The 22,597-nt window shown below is 46.4% G+C and overlaps 1 protein-coding gene across 1 annotated transcript in view; it reads left to right on the plus strand.

Annotated features, from left to right (window-relative positions):
• Positions 1 to 19,157, plus strand: part of LOC134586276 (mucin-2-like) — a 172,795-nt gene extending 153,638 nt beyond the window's left edge. Inside the window, exons 4-6 of the mRNA XM_063441762.1 lie at positions 15,676 to 17,484; positions 17,659 to 18,630; positions 18,751 to 19,157. Coding sequence (XP_063297832.1) covers positions 15,676 to 17,484; positions 17,659 to 18,630; positions 18,751 to 19,157 — 3,188 coding nt within the window. The remainder of the gene's footprint in view (positions 1 to 15,675; positions 17,485 to 17,658; positions 18,631 to 18,750) is intronic.
• Positions 19,158 to 22,597: the final 3,440 nt, after the last annotated feature.

Genomic DNA, 22,597 nt, shown 5'->3' on the forward strand with positions numbered 1-22,597 from the left:
CCAACGGGTTGTGATCTGTGAGTAATGTGAATGGTTGCCCATACAAATAGGGTTGCAGCTTTTTGAGGGCCCACACCACAGCCAGGCACTCCTTTTCAATGGCGGCGTAGCTTACTTCTCTGGGTAAAAGTTTTCTGCTTAGATAAGCCACTGGGTGCTCGCCGCCATCTGCTCCGACTTGGCTCAGTACTGCTCCCAATCCAAACATAGAAGTGTCTGTATGGACGAGAAAGCGTTTAGTTGGATCAGGAGCAGAAAGTACAGGTGATTTAATAAGCGCCGTCTTGAGCTGTTGGAATGCCTGTTCACACTCTGGGGCCCATACCACTATCTTGGGGAGGTTTTTACGGGTTAAGTTAGTGAGGGGTTTGGCTAGGGTGCTGCAGTTGGACACAAATTTACGATAGTACCCTGCGGTACCTAGGAATGCGAGGACTTGCGTTTTGATGCAGGGGGTTGGCCACTTGGCGACTGCCTCTATTTTAGCGGGTTCAGGCTTCTGGTGTCTGCTTCCTACCCTGTGCCCTAGGTACTGAACCTCTGCCATCCCTATGTGGCACTTACTAGGTTTGAGGGTCAGTCCTGCCTCCCTAATCTGGTCTAGTACGGCTCCTATGTGGATCAGGTGTTCGGGCCAGGAGTAGCTGAAAATGGCTATATCATCTAGATAGGCGCAAGCATTCTCCTGAAACCCATCCAGTAGCCGATCTACCATCCTCTGAAAGGTAGCCGGGGCATTTTTCATCCCAAATGGCATGACATTAAACTGATACAGGCCAAACGAATGACAAATGCTGACTTGGGGATGGCGTCCTCGGCTAGCGGAATTTGCCAGTACCCTTTACACAGATCTATCGTGGTGAGGTACTGGCCCCTGGCCATTTTGTCTAGGAGCTCATCTATCCGGGGCATAGGGTAAGCGTCTGAGATCGTTTTATCGTTGAGCCTCCGGTAGTCTACACAGAAGACCCGTTTCGGTAATAGCACTACTGGGGAGGCCCAGGGGCTGTCAGAATGTTCTATCACCCCTAACTGTAGCATCTCATCAATCTCCTTACACATACTTTCTTTCACAGATTCTGGTATGCGGTAAGGGGGTTGGCGAAGGGGGGTCTGTTCTAGGTTTTCCACCTTGTGAGTGGCCAATGGGGTTTGGAAAAAGTGGCTCCTTTTTTCCTGATTAGCCTTTGGACTTGGGTTCGCTCCTGGGGGTTTAACCGCTCCCCTAACTGTACTTCTCCCAGGTCTCCGCTCTGGCCCTCTTGGTCTAGGAGGACTGGGAGTGGCAGATTATCGAAATCCTTGGTAGCAGGCGCGCAGATCGCAGTTACCTCTTCGGTATGCTCGTGGTATGGCATGAGCATATTCACATGGAGCATGCGTTTGCCTCCCGTGCCAGTGGGCGGACCGATCACATAGGTGGTATCACATATCTGTTCTACCACCTTGTATGGGCCCTGCCAGGAAGCCTGCAGCTTGTCCTTGTGGACGGGCCGTAAGATTAATACTTTTTGCCCAACCTGAAAGCTGCGTTCCCTGGCTCCCTTATCATACCATCTGCGCTGTCGTTGTTGGGCCACCTAGAGGTTGTCGCGTACGGTCTGGGTCAGAGCCTCCAGGCGTTCCCTAAACTCCAGCACATAGGTTACAATGGGTGTACCATTAAAGGGACACTCCAGGCACCCAGACCACTTCTGCTCATTGGAGTGGTCTGGGTGCCAACTCGCACTACTCCTAACCCTGCAAGTGTAATTCTTGCAGTTTTCTAGAAACTGCAATAATTACCTTGCAGGGTTAACTCCACCTCTAGTGGCTGTCTACTAGACAGCCACTAGAGGTCACTTCCTGATTTGTAGCAAGGATTTTCCTTGATAGAGCGTCGCTGGACGTCCTCACGCTGTGTGAGGACCTCCAGCGTCGCTCATTTCCCCATAAGAAAGCATTGAAAATCTTTTTCAATGCTTTCCTATGGGGAGCGCTAATGCGCATGCGCGGCATTGCCGCGCATGCGCATTAGGTCTCCTCGGCCGGTGGGCGGGATCAGTCTCGCCCACCGGCCGACGGAGACAGTAGGAGTAGCGGCGTGGAGGAGGAGGCAGCAACGAGGGACATCGCCGCTGCCTCAGGTAAGTGACTGAAGGGGTTATCACCCCTTCAGTAACTGGGGATTGGTGGGTGGGAGGGAGAGGGAACCTCCAATGCCAGGAAAACGGATTGTTTTCCTGGCACTGGAGTTTCCCTTTAATGGTCCCTTCTCCCTCCCAGTGTTCCCGGATTAAATCAAGGGGGCCCCTCACTCTCCTCCCGAATAACAGTTCAAAAGGAGAGAACCCGGTGGATTCTTGGGGTACTTCCCTATAGGCAAATAGTAAGTGGGGTAGAAACCTTTCCCAGTCTTTCTTAGTGTCTATGAACGTACGGATCATCTGTTTGAGTGTTCCGTTAAATCGTTCACAGAGCCCATTAGACTGGCGGTGATAAGCGGAGTTCAAGATTTGTTGTACCCCACATATCTTCCAGAGCTGGTGTGTGACTTCGGTGGTAAACTGAGTGCCCCTATCCGAAATAATTTCCCGGGGAAATCCCACGCGGGAGAATATTCGCATCAGCGCATCTGCTACTGTTTCCGCGTGCACGTTCGTCAAGGCCACTGCCTCAGGGTATCTGGTGGCATAATCCACCACGGTCAAGACATATTTCTTGCTGGAGGGGCTGGGTTTTGCTATGGGTCCTATGGTATCTACCGCCACCCTACTGAAGGGTTCCTCAATTATGGGTAGAGAAAGGAGCCGAGCTTTGTATCGGTCTCCATTCTTCCCTACCCTCTGGCAGGTATCACAGGTCTGGCAATATCGTCTAACGTCCTGTGAGATACCCGACCAAAAGAAGTTCTGGGTCAGCCTGTGCTTAGTGCGGCTGATTCCTAAGTGCCCAGACAGGGGAATATCATGGGCGATGCGTAATAATTCCAGTCTAACCTTCCGAGGCACTATTAACAGTTTAACAGGTAGGGGTATGGATCTGGCCACTACTTTTTCTGCGTGGCGGTACAGCAGCCCCTTGTCCCAGGTGTACCTTTCCCCTTCTAGCCCTGCCTGGTCTTTGTCTATGCGATCCTTATATATCTGCAGGGAGGGGTCTAGGGCCACTTTGGAACCAAATTCTAGAGGGGTCGCCCAGAGCATGACAGCAGGCATGGGGGGTTCATTGCTTACCTGAGCCTCAGAGTGGTTAGGTGGAGCTGTGGTGCGGGCCTGCTGCCGGGTACGCTTCCTGAAAGGTGGGTTAGGGAACAAAATCTGAAGTCAGCTCCCCTAGGTCGTTGCCAAAAATGACGTCAGCGGGTAAATCCTGCATCATCCCCACCTCCACATTCCCGTGCCCGTTCCCCAATTCAAATGTACCTTGGCAGTGGGTACTTTGTAAATCGCCCCCGCCACCCGTACAGCAACACAGTCCATAGTTAGATTATTTTTAGGTACCAGATGATTCCGGACCAGCGTTAAGGTAACTTTCCCATTATTCCTCTTATTTTAACAAATGACCATTCGGTAGATAGCTGGGGTCTGAGTACACATTTTGTGAAAGTACCGCTCAGATCCCAGCATAACTAACCGAACGCCGCACGAAACACATAGTGTTTTACATTCACATTAAAAGTACCGACTGCCAATAGGGGAACAAACTACCAAAGAACCGGTGCACCCGAACGGCCTGGAAGTCCAGCGGTCGAGTAGCCGATTTTAGTTCCAGTCGCTCGACGACCAAATACCGCTAGGCTAACAAAGGATCCAAGATGGCACACCGCCGCGTGGTCGGTAGCCGAACGGCGGCCACCCTGAATCTCAATAATTATCGAAGGAAACATTGTTGCAATATTTAATGGGAGCCACACGACCTCCTGTGTGTGGTCTCCCATTCGGTAGTTAGTTTGTTTCACGAACAGTGTTGAAATTCACTGTTCGTGAAACTACTGTATGAATGCTGGTGGCTTTCTTGCTGCCAGCATATGAATGCTCTCGTTCGCACAATATACATATACAGGTATTAACTTGGTTCTCACAGTCTTAAAAGGATAGTATCCCATACATAAAAATACATTCTTAAGTGGCTAGTTTTGCCACAAACCCCTTCCCGACCTCTAACGTATCAGGTAGGTCCGACAAAAATCTGTTCTTAACGACCTCGGATGTACCTGGTACGTCTGTGCCAAATTATTCACTTACTTGACCGGTGGCGATCCCCTGCCGGCGATCGCGATGTGGGGACTTGCCCCCTCGGGCCATGTGGGTCTTTTGCGATCACATTGCTGGAATAGCCAGCTTGTGCAGTGCCTGCAGGGGGAGTGCCTGGGAGAGCTCTCAGGCTGTCCCCCCATGCCTGTAAAAAAGTTTGTTAAAGGACCACTCTAGTGCCAGGAAAGCATACTCGTTTTCCTGGCACTAGAGTGCCCTGAGGGTGCCCCCACCCTCGGGGACCCACTCCCGCCGGGCTCTGGAAAGGGGAAAGGGGTTAAATCTTACCTTTTTCCAGCGCTGGGCGGAGAGATCTCCTCCTGCTCTCCTCCTCCGATCCTCCTCTTCTCCTCCCCGTCGGCTGAATGCGCACGCGCGGCAAGAGCTGCGCGCGCATTCAGCCGGTCACAGAAAATCACAGTGAGAAGCACGCAAGCGCCTCTAGCGGCTGTCAATGAGACAGCCACTAGAGGACATAGGGGGAAGGCTTAACCCATTCATAAACATAGCAGTTTCTCTGAAACTGCTATGTTTATAAAAAAATTAGTTAACCCTAGCTGGACCTGACACCCATACCACTTCATTAAGCTGAAGTGGTCTGGGTGCCTAGAGTGGTCCTTTAAAGTTATAAAACAGATTTTAAATTAAAAATTATTTACATTTATATATATATATATATATATATATATATAAAAAGCCCTGCACTCCTACTCACTCAGTGTATATTTGACCCGGTGCTCGACTGCACTTTTAGACATGAAACAGAAATAGTCAGCACTCCCAGGGTTTGTAAAAAAAAAATATCTAATTTTACTCCAATAGTCAACGTTTCAGCTCCACTTGGGAGCTTTCATCAGGTCAGCAAACATAAAACAAATGAAGCACACAGTGTTTAAATAAAGACAATAATCAAAAAAGACTTACAGATCAGCTGTGTAGAGGGCCGGCCATCCTGCTCTCTGAATGCATGAACAGACACCGCCCGGCATCAGCGTTTCATTAATCAAGCTGACATCCTCAATAAATGGACTTGTTGCCGTGGTGATCATGACGCTTAAGCGTCTATTATTCACCTTCCGGATTACTTCCTAGGCGCCAGCGTTCCCCATCATCAGGGAGATTCTGGCGCATGCACAGAGAACAAGCTGTCCCAGTCTTAGTGTCTGTCCTTCGATCGGGAACAGAATGCCTTTGGCCATGAATACTGGAAACAGTTTAAAACAAACAAAATGTAACTGTTTATTTCCCCCTTGTAACAAGACATTCCATATTCAGTGCACCCTTGTGCATTAAAGTGCTAATGTATTCAAAGCAGGGTTCCCTGAACTCTCTGCCCGGTTACCCCTAGTATGCAGAAAGTGAATTGTGAAAATTGAACAGTGCAATTGCAAACAAATATATAAACAAAATAATGGCTACAAAAGCCACACTTAAAATCGTGATCTCCCTTTCAAAATGACTATGATGCACCTACCATAGCTGTGTGCCATATTTATACTGTGAAGTCAGGGAATCTCATTTGTATAGTATTGACCTTTTAGGATCACAAATGCTGCTCATGTCTTTAACAAAGTGCCAGTGCTTAAACTTGAAAGTGCAAACCAGTGCAATGAAATTGTGATAATAATGATCTGGTGATCCACAAGGAGGGGCCAGAGGGGGCGTGTTTACACTGGTCTCCAGGGATATTGGTATTTTGCTATTCATACATTACACATTTGGCGTTTATATATATATACAGAATTTTTCTGGTTGTTCATTTACAACATGATATGACTTTATATCTTGGTTTTTCATGTAATGAGATATTCTATTAATGTGTACCCATTGAATAAAGATTTTTTTTTTTGTGTATATAAACATTTATGGTTGTGCTCCTTACTCAATTTGTATTTGCATGTATATGGGCTTTTGGGGATAGAGCCCCATGTAAGTGAGCACCTTATATCTAGTTCGCACAGAGCTCCTTATGGGGCTAACTTGTATTCATTATTGGAGTGTTCCTACCTTGTTTCATTTTGTACTAACATTAATACATTGTCAGCTTTACTGTCCACACATCCTTCTAGATATCTGGTGGATTTCCTAGTCTCAGCATTTTTGGGAGGCTTTCAATCATACACATGCCTTCAGGGAATATAGAATGCCCTAACTTGCAGTCAGCACAGCAGAAGCCCACGGCTGTAAACACTCTCATAGCACAAGTACTTGCTGAGGGCTTCCTGCTAGGGCCTTTCCAGTCCCCACCATTTACTGCATGGAGGACAAACCCCGTCGGTGTGGTCACAGAGAAAACCTTCTTAAAACTAAGGCTAATCATTGACTTATCAGCACCCCACACCTCTACAATTCCGAGTCTCAACTCACTGAGTCCCTCTGAGGAGTTTTCCCTACAGTGCGCCACCATTGACCATGCCATTACAGCCATCATCAAAGCAGGGGTGGGAGCTTGTTTAAGCAAGACTGATATAGTCAACCCTTTTAAACTACTACCAATCCATCCCACACTTTGGCACCTACATAGCATTAAATGGGAAGGCAGTTACTATTTTTTTTCACGTTTAGCTTTTGGGTCAAAAAGTAGCCCTAAAATATTTGACATGTTTGCAGAGACTCTATGCTGGTTGTTACTAAACATATCCAGATGCCCCACAGTCATCCATTATGACTATCCATTATTATATCCATTATCATTTAGGTGACTTTTTAATGGTCAAAGAAAACACCTTCCCCCCAAGAAACCTCAGTGAAGCCATTAGCCTTTTTGACTACTTTGGGATTCCAGTATCCCCTAAGAAAACAGAAGGCCCGGACACTATCATCAACTTCCTAGGCATCCAACTAGATTCTATTGCCATGCAGGGAAGCTTAGACAAGATAGGGAACATACTCACTTGCATCAATCCTTCTAAGTTCATGCAATTGTATAGAGTTACAATTCCTATTAGGTTCCTTAAATTTTGCTATGCGCATCATTCCACAAGGCCGCACTTTTATCTCCAGATTGCTTTGTCTCTTCCCACACTTTTATAATGACGAACATAGACTGACCCTGGATGACCAAGGGTCCTCTCACCATATCAAGTCCTTATTCGTATACTGTATCATCCACGAACCATAACCAGGGGAAGTAGTAATCTCTCGAGTAACGATATCCACCAAACGGCATAAGTTCCCAATAATAGTCCTTGAGCGTAAATAAGAATCCCCCCAATAACGAGACTGAAGCTCCGTGTTGAGGGTCAAAACAAGATCTGAGGACTGGAACATCCAGCCTGCTTTTTATTAGGAAAGGGCACACACAGGGCACTCCCAGGGGGAGGATGAAAATAACCAATTATACACAGGGTAACACCCCCACCTCTCCTCCCCTCAGATAATCACATAACACAATTAAACTGTACAATAATTCACCCCAGTTATGGATGTACCCCAAAACCAGGGGGTACACCCTTGAGTCCAGCACCGCTTGAAAGGTCTTGGTTAGGGGAACACTCTGTCCAAATCTCAGCCCATTCGGTTAAGGGGTTCGGGAGTTATGGACGATTGAAGTTTTGACCGACTGCACGGATCTTCTAGCCGAAAAGAGTTCCACAAGTTTTGGCCCTGCAGTCGGTCTCCGTTCGCCGGTTAAAATCATACGAAATCCTCATCATCCACAACTATCTCCGAGTTCGCTGGATTCCCCATAGCTGATTACAAGTAACTACCGAATGGCTCGTCGTTCGGTAGTTCCAACACGAACTTCTGGGTGTATGGAGGTCTCAGCGGTGTTCGCCTGTTTGGGTATCCGTTTTTAGTTCCACGCGTTCACAGGCAAACACCGCTGTTCGTACGCAAGATGGCCGCGAACACGTGCAACAGTCCCAAAATGGCGGCCACCCATATGTTAGACAGGGAGTTCGTGCAGAATGAGGTGAACGGCTGGAAACCAGGCTGGAACGGTAAAACATGCTTTATAACATCACAACTCAGTCCTTTAGACGGATGGCCTAAACTAGCCGGATCCACGAAAGTACTAGACAGACGGATGGTTCCGTCACACGGCTCCCCCCTTGTGGAACACTCCGGCAGACCCGGCTTGACCCTGTGGCGGGTCAACTTGGGGATGTCCGGACTTACGAGGTGGTGGATATGTCGGTCTGTCGTGATAAGCCATCCGCATTTCCGTTCAGCTTTCCGGGTCTGTAGCTAATAGTAAAGTTGTAAGGTTGTAATGCCAAGCTCCATCTCAGCAGTCTCCCATTGTCGCCTGAGACCCGGTTAAGCCAAACGAGGGGGTTATGATCTGTTACAAGGGAAAATTCTTGCCCATACAAGTAGGGACTTAACTTTTTCAATGCCCAGACTAGGGCTAAACATTCTTTTTCAACTGCCGCATAACTCACTTCTCGGGGTAGTAATTTTCGGCTGAGGTATGCGACAGGATGCTCTCCTCCATCTTCCCCAACTTGGCTTAACACAGCCCCCAGTCCATACATGGAAGCATCTGTGTGAACGAGAAAGCGTTTGTTAAGGACTGGGGCAGCCAAGATAGGGGCATTCACGAGAGCTTGTTTCAGTGCCTGGAACGCAGCTTCACAAGCCGGGGACCACAGGACCTGCTTAGGCAAATTCTTTTTCGTCAGATCTGTCAGGGGCTTAGCAATAGAGCTGTAGTCAGGAACGAAACGTCGGTAGTACCCTGCTGTCCCTAAGAAGGCCAATACCTGGGTCTTAGTAGTGGGTGTGGGCCAGTTAACCACCGCTTCTACTTTGGCGGGCTCTGGTCTCTGGTTCCCACATCCCACTCGGTGACCCAGGTACTGTACCTCTGCCATACCTACATGGCACTTTTCTGGCTTCAATGTCAGGCCAGCGGCCCGGATCTTATCCAGCACTACCCCTATGTGTACCAGGTGTTCCTCCCAGGACCCACTATAGATCGCTATGTCGTCCAAGTATGCACAGGCAAATTCTTGGAAGCCATCCAGGAGTCTATCCACCATCCGTTGGAAAGTAGCCGGGGCATTCTTCATCCCAAAAGGCATGACCCTAAATTGGTACAGGCCAAATGGGGTGACGAAGGCCGACTTGGGGATAGCATCCTCGGCCAGGGGAATCTGCCAGTAGCCCTTACATAGGTCTATGGTGGTCAGATAACGTCCCCTGGCAATACGATCCAATAATTCGTCTACCCGGGGCATTGGGTAGGCGTCAGTGGTAGTCCGCTCGTTGAGTCGCCTGTAGTCCACACAGAACCGGGTGGTCCCATCTTTCTTAGGTACTAGGACTACAGGCGAAGCCCAAGGGCTGTCCGAGGGTTCGATGACCCCAAGCTGGGTCATCTCCTGTATCTCCTTCCGCATTCCATCTCGGACTGCTTCAGGGATACGGTAGGGCGGCTGTCGTAAGGGGGTCTGTCCGGGGGTCTCTACCTTGTGTATAGCGAGGTGGGTGTAACCTGGCTCCTGGGAGAAAGTTGCTTGCTTCTCCCATAACAACTGTTTCGCTTGGATCCTTTCTGTGGGGTTTAACCGGTCTCCTAACTGTACGAGGGAGGTGAGGTCAGTCTGGGGGTCCCTTTCTAATAGATCAGGGAGAGGCAAATTCTCAGGGTCATCTGTAGCTGGGGCACATACAGCTGCAATGTTCTCAGGTCGTTCTTGATACTCTTTCAGCATGTTCACATGAAAGGATCTCTGGACCCTTTCGTCTGAACAGCTGGCTATCAAATAGGTAGTATCGCAGATCTGCGCCACTATCCTGTACGGGCCTTGCCGAGAGGCTTGCATCTTGTTGGCCTTCACAGGTTTGAGCACTAATACTTTTTGCCCCACCTGGAAGGCTCGCTGTCGGGCACCCCGATCGTACCACCTCTTCTGTTTCCCCTGGGCCGCCCGGAGATTCTCCCTTACCATCAGGGATAGTTTCTCCATGCGGTCCCGGAGTTCCAGAACATATGGCACTATGGGGGTCCCTTCTTGCTCAGTCTCCCCTTCCCAGTGTCCCCGGATGAGATCTAGGGGTCCGCGGACCCGTCTCCCATACAGTAACTCAAAAGGGGAGAACCCAGTAGATTCCTGGGGCACCTCCCGGTATGAAAACAGAAGGTGCGGCAAGAATCTCTCCCAGTCCCTGCAAGTGTCCGTAAAGGTCCTCAGCATCTGCTTGAGGGTACCGTTAAAACGCTCGCAGAGACCGTTAGTCTGTGGATGGTAAGGCGAGCTAAGCAAGGGTTTAATGCCACATACTTTCCACAGCTGCTGGGTGAGCACCGCAGTAAATTGGGTTCCCTGGTCGGAGAGGATCTCTTTAGGGAACCCAACCCGGGTAAAAATCCTAACCAGGGCATCAGCAATTGTCTCTGCCTCTATGTTCGACAGCGCTACTGCCTCTGGATAGCGAGTGGCATAGTCCACTACAGTAAGAATATACTTCTTGCCTGATGGACTAGCCCTGGCCAGTGGACCCACAATGTCAACAGTTATGCGGGAAAAGGGCTCCCCTATAATAGGCATCGCTGTTAGTTTAGCCTTAGGGTGGTCCCCCCGTTTTCCTACCCGTTGACATGTGTCACAAGTACTGCAATATATCCGTACAGCCTGGTTGAAGTTGGGCCAAAAGAAATTCTGGGAGATCCTATAGGCTGTGCGACGTGACCCTAGATGTCCTGCTAAAGGGACATCGTGCCCTATCCGCAGAAGCTCCTGCCGGTATTCCGCGGGCACCACCAGCTGGTGGTTCTGCGGAGGGGCTATCTTTTTCTGAGAAGGTTTCGGGATTCTGTATAGCCTGTCCCCCACCCACTTATACCGCTCTCCGTCTATCCCTTCCTCTCCAGCATCTGCTCTGTCCCTGTACTTTTGTAAGGTAGGATCTGCCCGGGTTTCCCTCCCAAACTCCTCTGGGGAATCCCAACGTAAGGGGGTCTGAGCTAAGGTGTCAGTCGGGGAAAGGGGTCTTACCTGGGCCTCCTCGGCAGGTGGGCTGGTTCCAGAGGCACGGGTCTGAGAGCGAGTAGTCACTGGGTTAACGTCCAAGGGGCCCATTGGAGCATAGGCCGAAACCAAAGGGGCCAAATCATTACCAAGAAGCACATTAGCGGGCAAGTCTTTCATAACCCCAACATCCACGTGTCTAGCGCCCACTCCCCAGTCCAGGTGAACCCGGGCAACAGGTAACCGGAATACGGCTCCCCCTGCTACCCTCACGGCCACTGTGTCTCCGGTGTGCTGGTGTTCTGAGACCAAGTTCTTTTGGAGCAGTGTCATGGTGGCTCCTGTGTCTCTAAGTCCATTTACCACCCGGCCATTTAGTTTCACAGTCTGCCGGTGTTGCTGGCGATTGTCCTGATGGGCGGCTTGCACCGGGTCGGCTTCGTGCAAAATACCCCAGAATTCCTCCTGATCTACACAGTGAGCAGCAGGCTGTGGTGGTCGCTGATTCGGGTTGGCTGATCTCCTCCAGGACTGAGCTTGGTTAGCTTGGTTCAGCGGACACTCCGGGCGCTTGTGTCCCAACTGTTTGCACAGAAAGCACCGGATGGGTTGGGAATAATCCCTGGCATTAAATTTGGATGGCTGTACATAATTATTGGACGGTGGTACTACTGGGCTGCGATGCACTGGGGGTTGGTAGGTTGTTGGAGTCGGATGGGCTGCTGGTCGGTATTCCACTCTGGTCGGAACTTTAACAACGGTACTGTCCAGTTTGCGAGCATCAGTATATTCGTCTGCCAACCGGGCCGCCTCAGGTAGGGTAGAGGGTTTTCTATCTCTGACCCACTCCCGGACCCCGGTAGGCAATTTCTCGAAACAGTGTTCCAGTAAGAATACCTGTAGTACCTCTACCGATACTGCTTGGCATCCTGCCATCCAGTGGGCTGCAGTACGGTGAACTCTGCAGGCCCATTCCACATACGAATCGCCACTTTGTTTGTTGGTTTCCCTGAAGCGCCGTCTGTAAACTTCTGGGGTCACCGCATACCTGGCTAGGAGCGCATCCTTCACTGCCCGGTAGCTGGTGATCTCCTCCTCTGGGATGGCCCGAAATGCGTCACTAGCCCGGCCGGATAATTTCCCAGAGAGGATGGTGACCCATTGGTCTGTGGGTACCTGATGGAGGGCACACTGCCTCTCAAAATCGGCCAGGAACCCATCGATCTCTCCTTCATTTTCAATACAATTTTTGAATGCAGCAAATGGTACCTTTTTCCTTCCGGAATCGTTATTGGGTACCTCTGCTGCTGCAGCTCCTCTTCCTTGGAGCGCTTGGTGTGCTGCTACTGCGGCTTGCACACGTTCCACAATATCTGCTGAGGGGTTGGGGCCAAAGTGTGCCAGCCTTATTTGCACTGCCTGGTTAAATTGTATCTCCTCGGGTGTTAAATCCAAACTGCTGGGCACATTAGCGTTCTCCGTTCCCTGTGTTGCATCCATTTCCCTTAGCAAAGCAATAATTTCTCGTTTCTTTAAATTGCTTGCTGATCGACCTCGGCGTTCTATTATGTCCTTAAGAGTAGCACGTCTTAACTGTTCATACTGCATTTCTTTCCTTCTGTGTTGTGGGATTCATCCCGTCGCTTGCCACCAATTGTTAAGACACCTTTTGTCTTAATAAGTAAGTCACCGTTTAGTCTACCTTCCCCTCTCACCATATCAAGTCCTTATTCGTATACTGTATCATCCACGAACCATAACCAGGGGAAGTAGTAATCTCTCGAGTAACGATATCCACCAAACGGCATAAGTTCCCAATAATAGTCCTTGAGCGTAAATAAGAATCCCCCCAATAACGAGACTGAAGCTCCGTGTTGAGGGTCAAAACAAGATCTGAGGACTGGAACATCCAGCCTGCTTTTTATTAGGAAAGGGCACACACAGGGCACTCCCAGGGGGAGGATGAAAATAACCAATTATACACAGGGTAACACCCCCACCTCTCCTCCCCTCAGATAATCACATAACACAATTAAACTGTACAATAATTCACCCCAGTTATGGATGTACCCCAAAACCAGGGGGTACACCCTTGAGTCCAGCACCGCTTGAAAGGTCTTGGTTAGGGGAACACTCTGTCCAAATCTCAGCCCATTCGGTTAAGGGGTTCGGGAGTTATGGACGATTGAAGTTTTGACCGACTGCACGGATCTTCTAGCCGAAAAGAGTTCCACAAGTTTTGGTCTCCGTTCGCCGGTTAAAATCATACGAAATCCTCATCATCCACAACTATCTCCGAGTTCGCTGGATTCCCCATAGCTGATTACAAGTAACTACTGAATGGCTCGTTGTTCGGTAGTTCCAACACGAACTTCTGGGTGTATGGAGGTCTCAGCGGTGTTCGCCTGTTTGGGTATCCGTTTTTAGTTCCACGCGTTCACAGGCAAACACCGCTGTTCGTACGCAAGATGGCCGCGAACACGTGCAACAGTCCCAAAATGGCGGCCACCCATATGTTAGCTGGAAACCAGGCTGGAACGGTAAAACATGCTTTATAACATCACAACTCAGTCCTTTAGACGGATGGCCTAAACTAGCCGGATCCACGAAAGTACTAGACAGACGGATGGTTCCGTCACATATGTCCGTTTTGTTTTGCCCCTTAGTTGATATGCCAGGGTAACCCAAACATAGAAGCTGTCTCATTACCAGCTTAAGAGGGGCACTCTAACAAAATATAATACCAATGCAAAATATGCAGTAACCTCACAAATGACGCCCAGCGATCACTAAGCTACAGTAGGGATAATTATAGCCGAGCATGACACGAGATCTCTTCACTGATAGCGCTAATGCCAGCCTGCTCAAGTCTAAAATGTCTAAAATGTACTAACTGTCACCCCCTATCTGACACAACTTGATTTTGTCGGTTTATCAATCTCACACGATGTATATTTACTTGCTTCTAATAGTTTACTCTGCTGTCATTCATGCTTCACTGGCTTGTCTTACACTCACTCATGTCTAAGTAACCCATATAGACTACATCTTATGATTATCTGAATCTGTCTAAGTTGTTGAAAAGTCTGCCTCTACATGTCGCTAATACCTTAACAAAGCAATTTATATGTATGTTATCTGACCTAGCCGGACACGTCCACCCTGAGTTTTCACCAACATACCATACCTTGTGTTGCGCTGACCAGCCAGTAGATACACTTGATTATTATTATTTGATTTTGCTTTTGATCACACATTTGAGTTTAGAGCACTAGGCAACAGATGTATAACGCATTGCTTAGCTCATGACTTTAACACTTTGTAATCTAACTGTGACCCAGTACTGCAGTATAGCATTTCAGGAAAGGGCAGATAGTTTCCCATTATCAACATGACACTCAGCAGAACACATAGTTACCAGATTGACCGTCTTCAGAATGTTTTTGCAGTTTGACACAACATAATTTCACTACCAAGCTATGTACCACCGATAATACAATCTACTCTTACAAAAGTTAACTTACTCTTATGATAGTTAATGCTTGTTTACTAACCTTCAAAAATGTGCACGCTGTACCGAAGTCCTAAAAATGTATGTATGTATGCTTTGTAAACTCTCTGGCTTGTTACCTGCTTTTGGGGCGGAACGAGCACGTATGTAACACTATGCACAATAAAAATAAAGAATAAAAAAAAATATTGTATACTGTACTCAGGAGATGTTGCTGAACACATATTGGGGTGTTCTTTGGCAGTAACACAACGTTTTCAGTACATGTATTCTTAAATTGCTATGTCTGTCAAAAAGTCACCAATTATTATTTATTTTTTTTAATTTGGCATAGATTGGTGGTAAAATGGACGCATGACAAGAGTCAAAATACCCCAAGTTCAATACCTTATGTTGTCTTCTTTTAAAAAATATATACATGTTAAGGGTTATTCAGAGATTCCTGACAGATATCAGTGTTACAATGTAACTTGTGTTAATTTTGAAGAAAAATGGTTTGAAAATAGCAAAGTGTTACTTGTACTTATTGCCCTATAACTTTCCAAAAAAAAAGCTAAGAACATGTTAACATTGGGCATTTCTAAACTCAGGACAAAATTTAGGAACTCTTAACCACAGGTTTATTTTGGTGGTTGTAGACGCTTAACAGATTTTAGGGGTCAAAGTGAGAAAAAGTGTGTTTAAAAAAAAAAAAAAAAAATCATAATATTTTATAACAAAAATTTATAGTAAATTATAGGATATGATGATCTTTAGAAAGACAATTTAATGGCGAGAAAAACAGTATATAATATGTGTGGGTACAGTAAATGAGTAAGAGGAAAATTACAGCTAAACACAAACACCGCAGAAATGTAAAAACAGCCCTGGTAAAAAAAAATTGGAAAATGGTCTGGTCACTAAGGGGTTAACATATGAGATGCACGGAGGAAGAGAGACAGAGGAGAAAAACGTTTGATATGATAACATGAAAAACTGTTGTTGATCGCTTTACTTTACTTTATTACAGATCCGGTAATCAAAATGCCTTCAACCACCACAACCATTCCACCAACAACAGTGACAACTACAGTGCCATCCTCAATCACAACTGTTTCTGCCAACACTATGCCAACTACAGACAAGGCCATTGCCACTACAACTATACCAACTACAGCCAAAGTTGTTTCCACAACAACAGTGCCAGCCACAACAAAAAACACTGTTACCCCAACAGCTCCAGCCACAACAAAAAACACTGTTACCCCAGCAGCTCCAGCTACAACTACAATTGTTCCAGACATACAAGAAGTAGCCACAACTGTTCTACCTACTACCACAAGTGCCGTGGATACTACCACAACTGTTCTACCTCCTACCACAAGTGTCGTGGATACTGCCACAACTGTTCTACCTACTACCACAAGTGCCGTGGATACTACCACAACTGTTCTACCTACAACCCCAAGTATTGTGGATACTACCACAACTGGTCTACCTACTTCCACAAGTGCCGTGGATACTACCACAACAGTCCTACCTTCTACCACAAGTGCCACAGATACTAGCCCAACTGTTCTACCTACAACTACAAATGTCCCTGATGCTACTCCAACTAATCTACCTACAACCACAAGTGTCCCTGATGTAAGTCCATCTGTTCTACCCATAACTACAAGTGTCACTGATGCTACTTCAACTGTTCTACCTACAACCATAAGTATCATGGGAACAAGTGTCAGTGATGCAATCATTAATGTTCTTGATATAACCATAAGTGAACCCAAAAATGTCTCTTCTGTAACTACAACTGTTCAATATGCAAACACTAGCATGCCTGTTAACACTGCAGCTGTTCTGGAAACTAACCCAACTGACCAGGCGGTAACTTCAAGTGTAATAGTAGCATTGGATGAATCTGAGATCACAGCCCTGTCTAATAATGCTGTTGAAAATTTAGCAAAAATGCCTACTGATCTTCCTATCATTCTGACAGACACCAAGTCTACAAGCAGTGAAGGTTCTGGTGAAGGGTCAGGTGATGAAGATTTTTTAAGTTTTATAAACACTGTAGAGGTTGAATCTGAGATCGCAGTCCTGTCTGATAATACCAGTGAAAATGTATCAAAAGAGCCAACTCTTCTTCCAATCATGCCGACAGTCACCAAGTCCACAAGCAGTGAAGGGTCTGGTGAAGGGTCAGGTGATGAAGATTTTTTACGTTTTATAAACACTGTAGCGGATGAATCTGAGATTACAGTCCTGTCTGATACCAGTGTAAATTTATCAAACGAACCAACTGATCTTCCAATAGTTCGAACAGACACGAAGTCTACAAGCGTTGAAGGGTCTGGTGAAGGGTCAGGTGATGAAGATATTTTACATTTTATAAACACTGTAGCGGATGAATCTGAGATTACAGTCCTGTCTGATACCATTGTAAATTTATCAAAAGAACCAACTGTTCTTCCAATCATGCTGACATCCACCAAGTCCACAAGCAGTGAAGGGTCTGGTGAAGGGTCAGGTGATGAAGATTTTTTACGTTTTATAAACACTGTAGCGGATGAATCTGAGATTACAGTCCTGTCTGATACCATTGTAAATTTATCAAAAGAACCAACTGTTCTTCCAATCATGCCGACAGACACCAAGTCCACAAGCAGTGAAGGGTCTGGTGAAGGGTCAGGTGATGAAGATTTTTTACGTTTTATAAACACTGTAGCGGATGAATCTGAGATTACAGTCCTGTCTGATACCAGTGTAAATTTATCCAAAGAACCAACTGTTCTTCCAATCATGACGACAGACACCAAGTCCACAAGCAGTGAAGGGTCTGGTGAAGGGTCAAGTGATGAAGATATTTTACGTTTTATAAACACTGTAGCAGATGAATCTGAGATTACAGTCCTGTCTGATACCATTGTAAATTTATCAAAAGAACCAACTGTTCTTCCAATCATGCCAACATCCACCAAGTCCACAAGCAGTGAAGGGTCTGGTGAAGGGTCAGGTGATGAAGATTTTTTACGTTTTATAAACACTGTAGCGGATGAATCTGAGATTACAGTCCTGTCTGATACCATTGTAAATTTATCAAAAGAACCAACTGTTCTTCCAATCATGCCGACAGACACCAAGTCCACAAGCAGTGAAGGGTCTGGTGAAGGGTCAGGTGATGAAGATTTTTTACGTTTTATAAACACTGTAGTGGATGAATCTGAGATTACAGTCCTGTCTGATACCATTGTAAATTTATCCAAAGAACCAACTGTTCTTCCAATCATGCCGACAGACACCAAGTCCACAAGCAGTGAAGAGTCTGGTGAAGGGTCAGGTGATGAAGATTTTTTACGTTTTATAAACACTGTAGCGGATGAATCTGAGATTACAGTCCTGTCTGATACCAGTGTAAATTTATCAAAAGAACCAACTGTTCTTCCAATCATGCCGACAGACACCAAGTCCACAAGCAGTGAAGAGTCTGGTGAAGGGTCAGGTGATGAAGATTTTTTACGTTTTATAAACACTGTAGCGGATGAATCTGAGATTACAGTCCTGTCTGATACCAGTGTAAATTTATCCAAAGAACCAACTGTTCTTACAATCATGCCGACATCCACCAAGTCCACAAGCAGTGAAGGGTCTGGTGAAGGGTCAGGTGATGAAGATTTTTTACGTTTTATAAACACTGTAGCGGATGAATCTGAGATTACAGTCCTGTCTGATACCATTGTAAATTTATCAAAAGAACCAACTGTTCTTACAATCATGCCGACATCCACCAAGTCCACAAGCAGTGAAGGGTCTGGTGAAGGGTTAGGTGATGAAGATTTTTTACGTTTTATAAACACTGTAGAAGATGAATCTGAGATTACAGTCCTGTCTGATACCATTGTAAATTCATCAAAAGAACCAACTGTTCTTCCAATGATGCCAACAGACACCAAGTCCACAAGCAGTGAAGAGTCTGGTGAAGGGTCAGGTGATGAAGATTTTTTACGTTTTATAAACACTGTAGCGGATGAATCTGAGATTACAGTCCTGTCTGATACCAGTGTAAATTTATGAAAAGAACCAACTGATCTTCCAATCATACTGACAGACAACAAGTCCACAAGCAGTGAAGGGTCTGGTAATGAAGACAATACATTTATACATCTTTTACAAAGTGAATTTGATATCCATAATATCTCACCCGACGAGCCTGATAGCACCATTGAAAGCTTTGCACAAGAAGCAACTGATCATACAAGCAATCCAGCAGATGTAAACTCTACAAGCAGTGAAAGATTGGGCGATGATAATTTTTTATGTTTTATAAGCATGAATGACGCCTACAGTAATATAGCATCAGACGAATCGGATGTTACCATCCTGGCTGATAAAGTCACTGAAATGTTATCAAAAGCATCAACTGATCTTCCACTCATTCCTGCAGCTGTAACTGGGTCAGTTGCTGAGGATGATTCATTTTTAGCTGAATTAAACACTAATCATACTATTACATAGATGTCATCAACACCCATCGAAGGATCAACTCCTGATTAACTTTGAGTTCTGTATCCACACACCGGACAGTATGGTACTAAGATCCGTCAAACGCTTATGTTACACTTATATATATATTTTTAAAGGGTTGTTCCAATCAAATAAGATAAAGCACTGTTTTTGGATGGAGTAAGCCTTGCTGGCTTGTTCTTTCGGCAGCCCTATCCTCCTCTGGTCATGTCACTCCCACTCACAGAGGGAGGTACAGGCTGGAGAAAGGACTGAGGGGGGGACGTGTGTATGCCCCATTGGTTGTCTGTCGCTAGTGCTTACAGCGCTGGAGTTGGTGTTACACTTCTGACAGGACTGTGCTTTACGGAAAAGCTATACATACAGACTCCAGGCACCATGACCACTTCACATCACTGACATGGTGATGGTGCTTGGAATCAGTGCCGGCCTTAGGGGTGTGCAAGCGGAGAGGGAGCAAAGTGCGTCATGGAGCAGGGTGTGCCATGTGGCCACAACAGCTCAAACATGGCCGGGTGACAGGAGTGCAGGGACAGCAAGTACCCGGATGGAGGATTAATTATTTTCCACCCGGGACTAAAAAGGTATAGAGCAAGGCAGCGGGGGGGGGGGGGGGGGGAGGGGATGGGGGAGCTTGCCCAGAGGGGCTAAAATGGCAGCAGGGGCAGAGCCTAAAGCTCCCAGAATCTCCTGGTAACTGCTGCACAGGAAGGAGTCCCTGCTTCCCCAACAACTAGGCTACAGGAGCTGCACTGCCTTTACTCCTCACTTCCAGCCATAATGGAAAGAGGTAATTGTGTGACTCTACTCTGTGTCTGTCAGTCTGTGTGTGTCTGACTGTCTGCCTGTGTGTGTGTGTCTGTAACTGTGTGTGTCTGTCTGCCCGGGTGTGACTGTAACGGTCTGCCTGTGTCTGCGCGCATGTGTGACTGTAATTGTCTGTCTGCGTGTGTGACTGTAACTGTCTGCCTGTGTGTGTATGTGACTGTGTCTGACTGTGGTGTGACTGTAACTGTGTCTGACTGGCTGCCTGTGTGTGTGACAGTGTGAACATAGAAACATAGAATGTGACGGCAGATAAGAACCATTCGGCCCATCTAATCTGCCCAATGACTGTCTGCCTGTGTGTGTGTGACAGTGTGTGACTGTCTGCCTGTGTGTCTGCGCGTGTGTGTGACTGTAACTGTGTCTGTCTGCCTGTGTGTGTGACTGTAACTGTGTCTGTCTGCCTGTGTGTGTGTGTGACTGTAACTGTGTCTGTCTGCCTGTGTGTGTGACTGTAACTGTGTCTGTCTGCCTGTGTGTGTGTGTGACTGTAACTGTGTCTGTCTGCCTGTGTGTGTGTGTGACTGTAACTGTGTCTGTCTGCCTGTGTGTGTGACTGTAACTGTGGCTGACTGTCTTTGGGGGGCGCCTAATGGCCTAAGGCTGGCCCTGCTTGGAATAACCCTTTAAAGCTGTTGTACCAGTAGATGTAATTTTCAGATGTTAACAAATCATCTAATATGTCTGGCAGATTTCATGGAGCATGTTACCTGGTGACCATGTAGCACATAGTTAAATTCAGCCTATAAATAAACCATTTTTGCATGGATTTACTTCGAAGCCTGACGTTATTTCATTCCATGTTTACTTGGTTTTACTTCCAGGAGACCATACCTGGTTCAAGGGGTTCCCTATCATGACATTTAGCTTCTATTATTCTGATTTAAATCCTGCCTGTTCAGTTTGTAATCCTGTGCGTCTATTCGATATCATTCCAATATACTGACATGTTGCTAGGGGCTGGCTGACTCGTTAAAGGAGAGCCCTGCATCTAACGAGCTGCAAGTGATTAACTGTCCTACTTCTAAGTTTACTGAATGCGTGTAATGCTGTGTAAATGGATTTTAATGGTTATTATTTAGGTGATCGACTATTAAAGGAACACTGTATTCACTATAACAAACTCCTCTAATTGCAGATGTTAAAGTGCGATCAATATGTCCACATTTTTAATTCCTTTTAAATTAAATTAGTTACTTGAACGTGTTGCTTCTATCATCGCTGCCAAGCCCTCCGACTCAATGAGCTTAATTTTAATTTCTGGCCTGGTATACCTACTCACACCGTGACATACCTCCCACGCCAGATGTTCCTTACGCCTCACGCATTGTGGCTGCACACTACACTTTTCCCTGCCCTTTCCTGCTCAAGCTCGCATCTAGTTCCACCCCCTTCCCTACACCTGTTCTTGGTACACCTGTTCTTGGCCTGTGTCTGTGCGGGAAGCATTGTTAGGGGCAATGTGACAACCTAGCAGCCAGCCATGTTGTGTTAGCTCAGATTATTAGTATTAGCAGTAGAAAGAGGGAAGTGCTCATGCCATTGTACAGAACACTGGTGAGACCTCACTTGGAGTACTGTACACAGTACTGAAGACCGTATCTTCAGAAGGATATTGATACGTTAGAGAGAGAGAGTTCAGAGAAGGGCTACTAAACCGGTTCATGGATTGCAGGATAAAACTTACCAGGAAAGGTTAAAGGATCTTAACATGTATAGCTTGGAGGAAAGACGAGACAGGGGGGGATATGATAGAAACATTTAAATACATAAAGGGAATCAACACAGTAAAGGAGGAGACTATATTTAAAAGAAGAAAAACTACCACAACAAGAGGACATAGTCTTAAATTAGAGGGACAAAGGTTTAAAAATAATACCAGGAAGTATTACTTTACTGAGAGGGTAGTGGATGCATGGAATAGCCTTCCAGCTGAAGTGGTAGAGGTTGTTACGACACTCACCGCCAGGGGAACGGGGCCGCCGTTTAGTAGATAATCCCCTTTCTCCAGAAATGCAGTTTTAGTCCAACCGATCGTAAAACTCCCGAACGGAGCATACGAATGCGGCAACTCCCGATCAGCAATCCATCCGAAATCCTTTCACAGCTAGAAATAAACGAAAACGCTGTCCCAATAGTAAATCCCTCCACAAACGAGACAAAGCTCCGTCTTGAAGGTCAAACAGGAATGTGTTTAATGGGGGCTACCTGCCCGGTATTTATGCGGGTCTTCACAAGGTGGACACTCCCCTAGGGGACCTTGTGGAAGACTGTAAAATATATTGGACAGTAGCCAATCGCAGTGGCTTCAATACAAGCCCTTCCCATTTTACCCATAAATCATTCTTCTCTATCCCGGAGATAATTAGGGAGAAACCTAATTATCTCCAAGGATAGAGACCATCGCCATTTTAAAACATAATAAAGAAAATACAATAAAATACATAAAGTCAGAAATACCGATTGCATATGGTTCGTGTAACGTATCCCCAGATAGCCTGGATCTGAGTGCATATTCCTACCGAATAGCGCTCAGATCCGATGTACACAGTTCAATCGCCATGGAGTCAAAGTCTCTCACAAGTCCTTCGGTATACGAATGACTC

Source organism: Pelobates fuscus, chromosome 1, assembly GCF_036172605.1.
Source record: "Pelobates fuscus isolate aPelFus1 chromosome 1, aPelFus1.pri, whole genome shotgun sequence".
In the NCBI taxonomy this organism is placed as follows: Eukaryota; Metazoa; Chordata; class Amphibia; order Anura; family Pelobatidae; genus Pelobates; species Pelobates fuscus.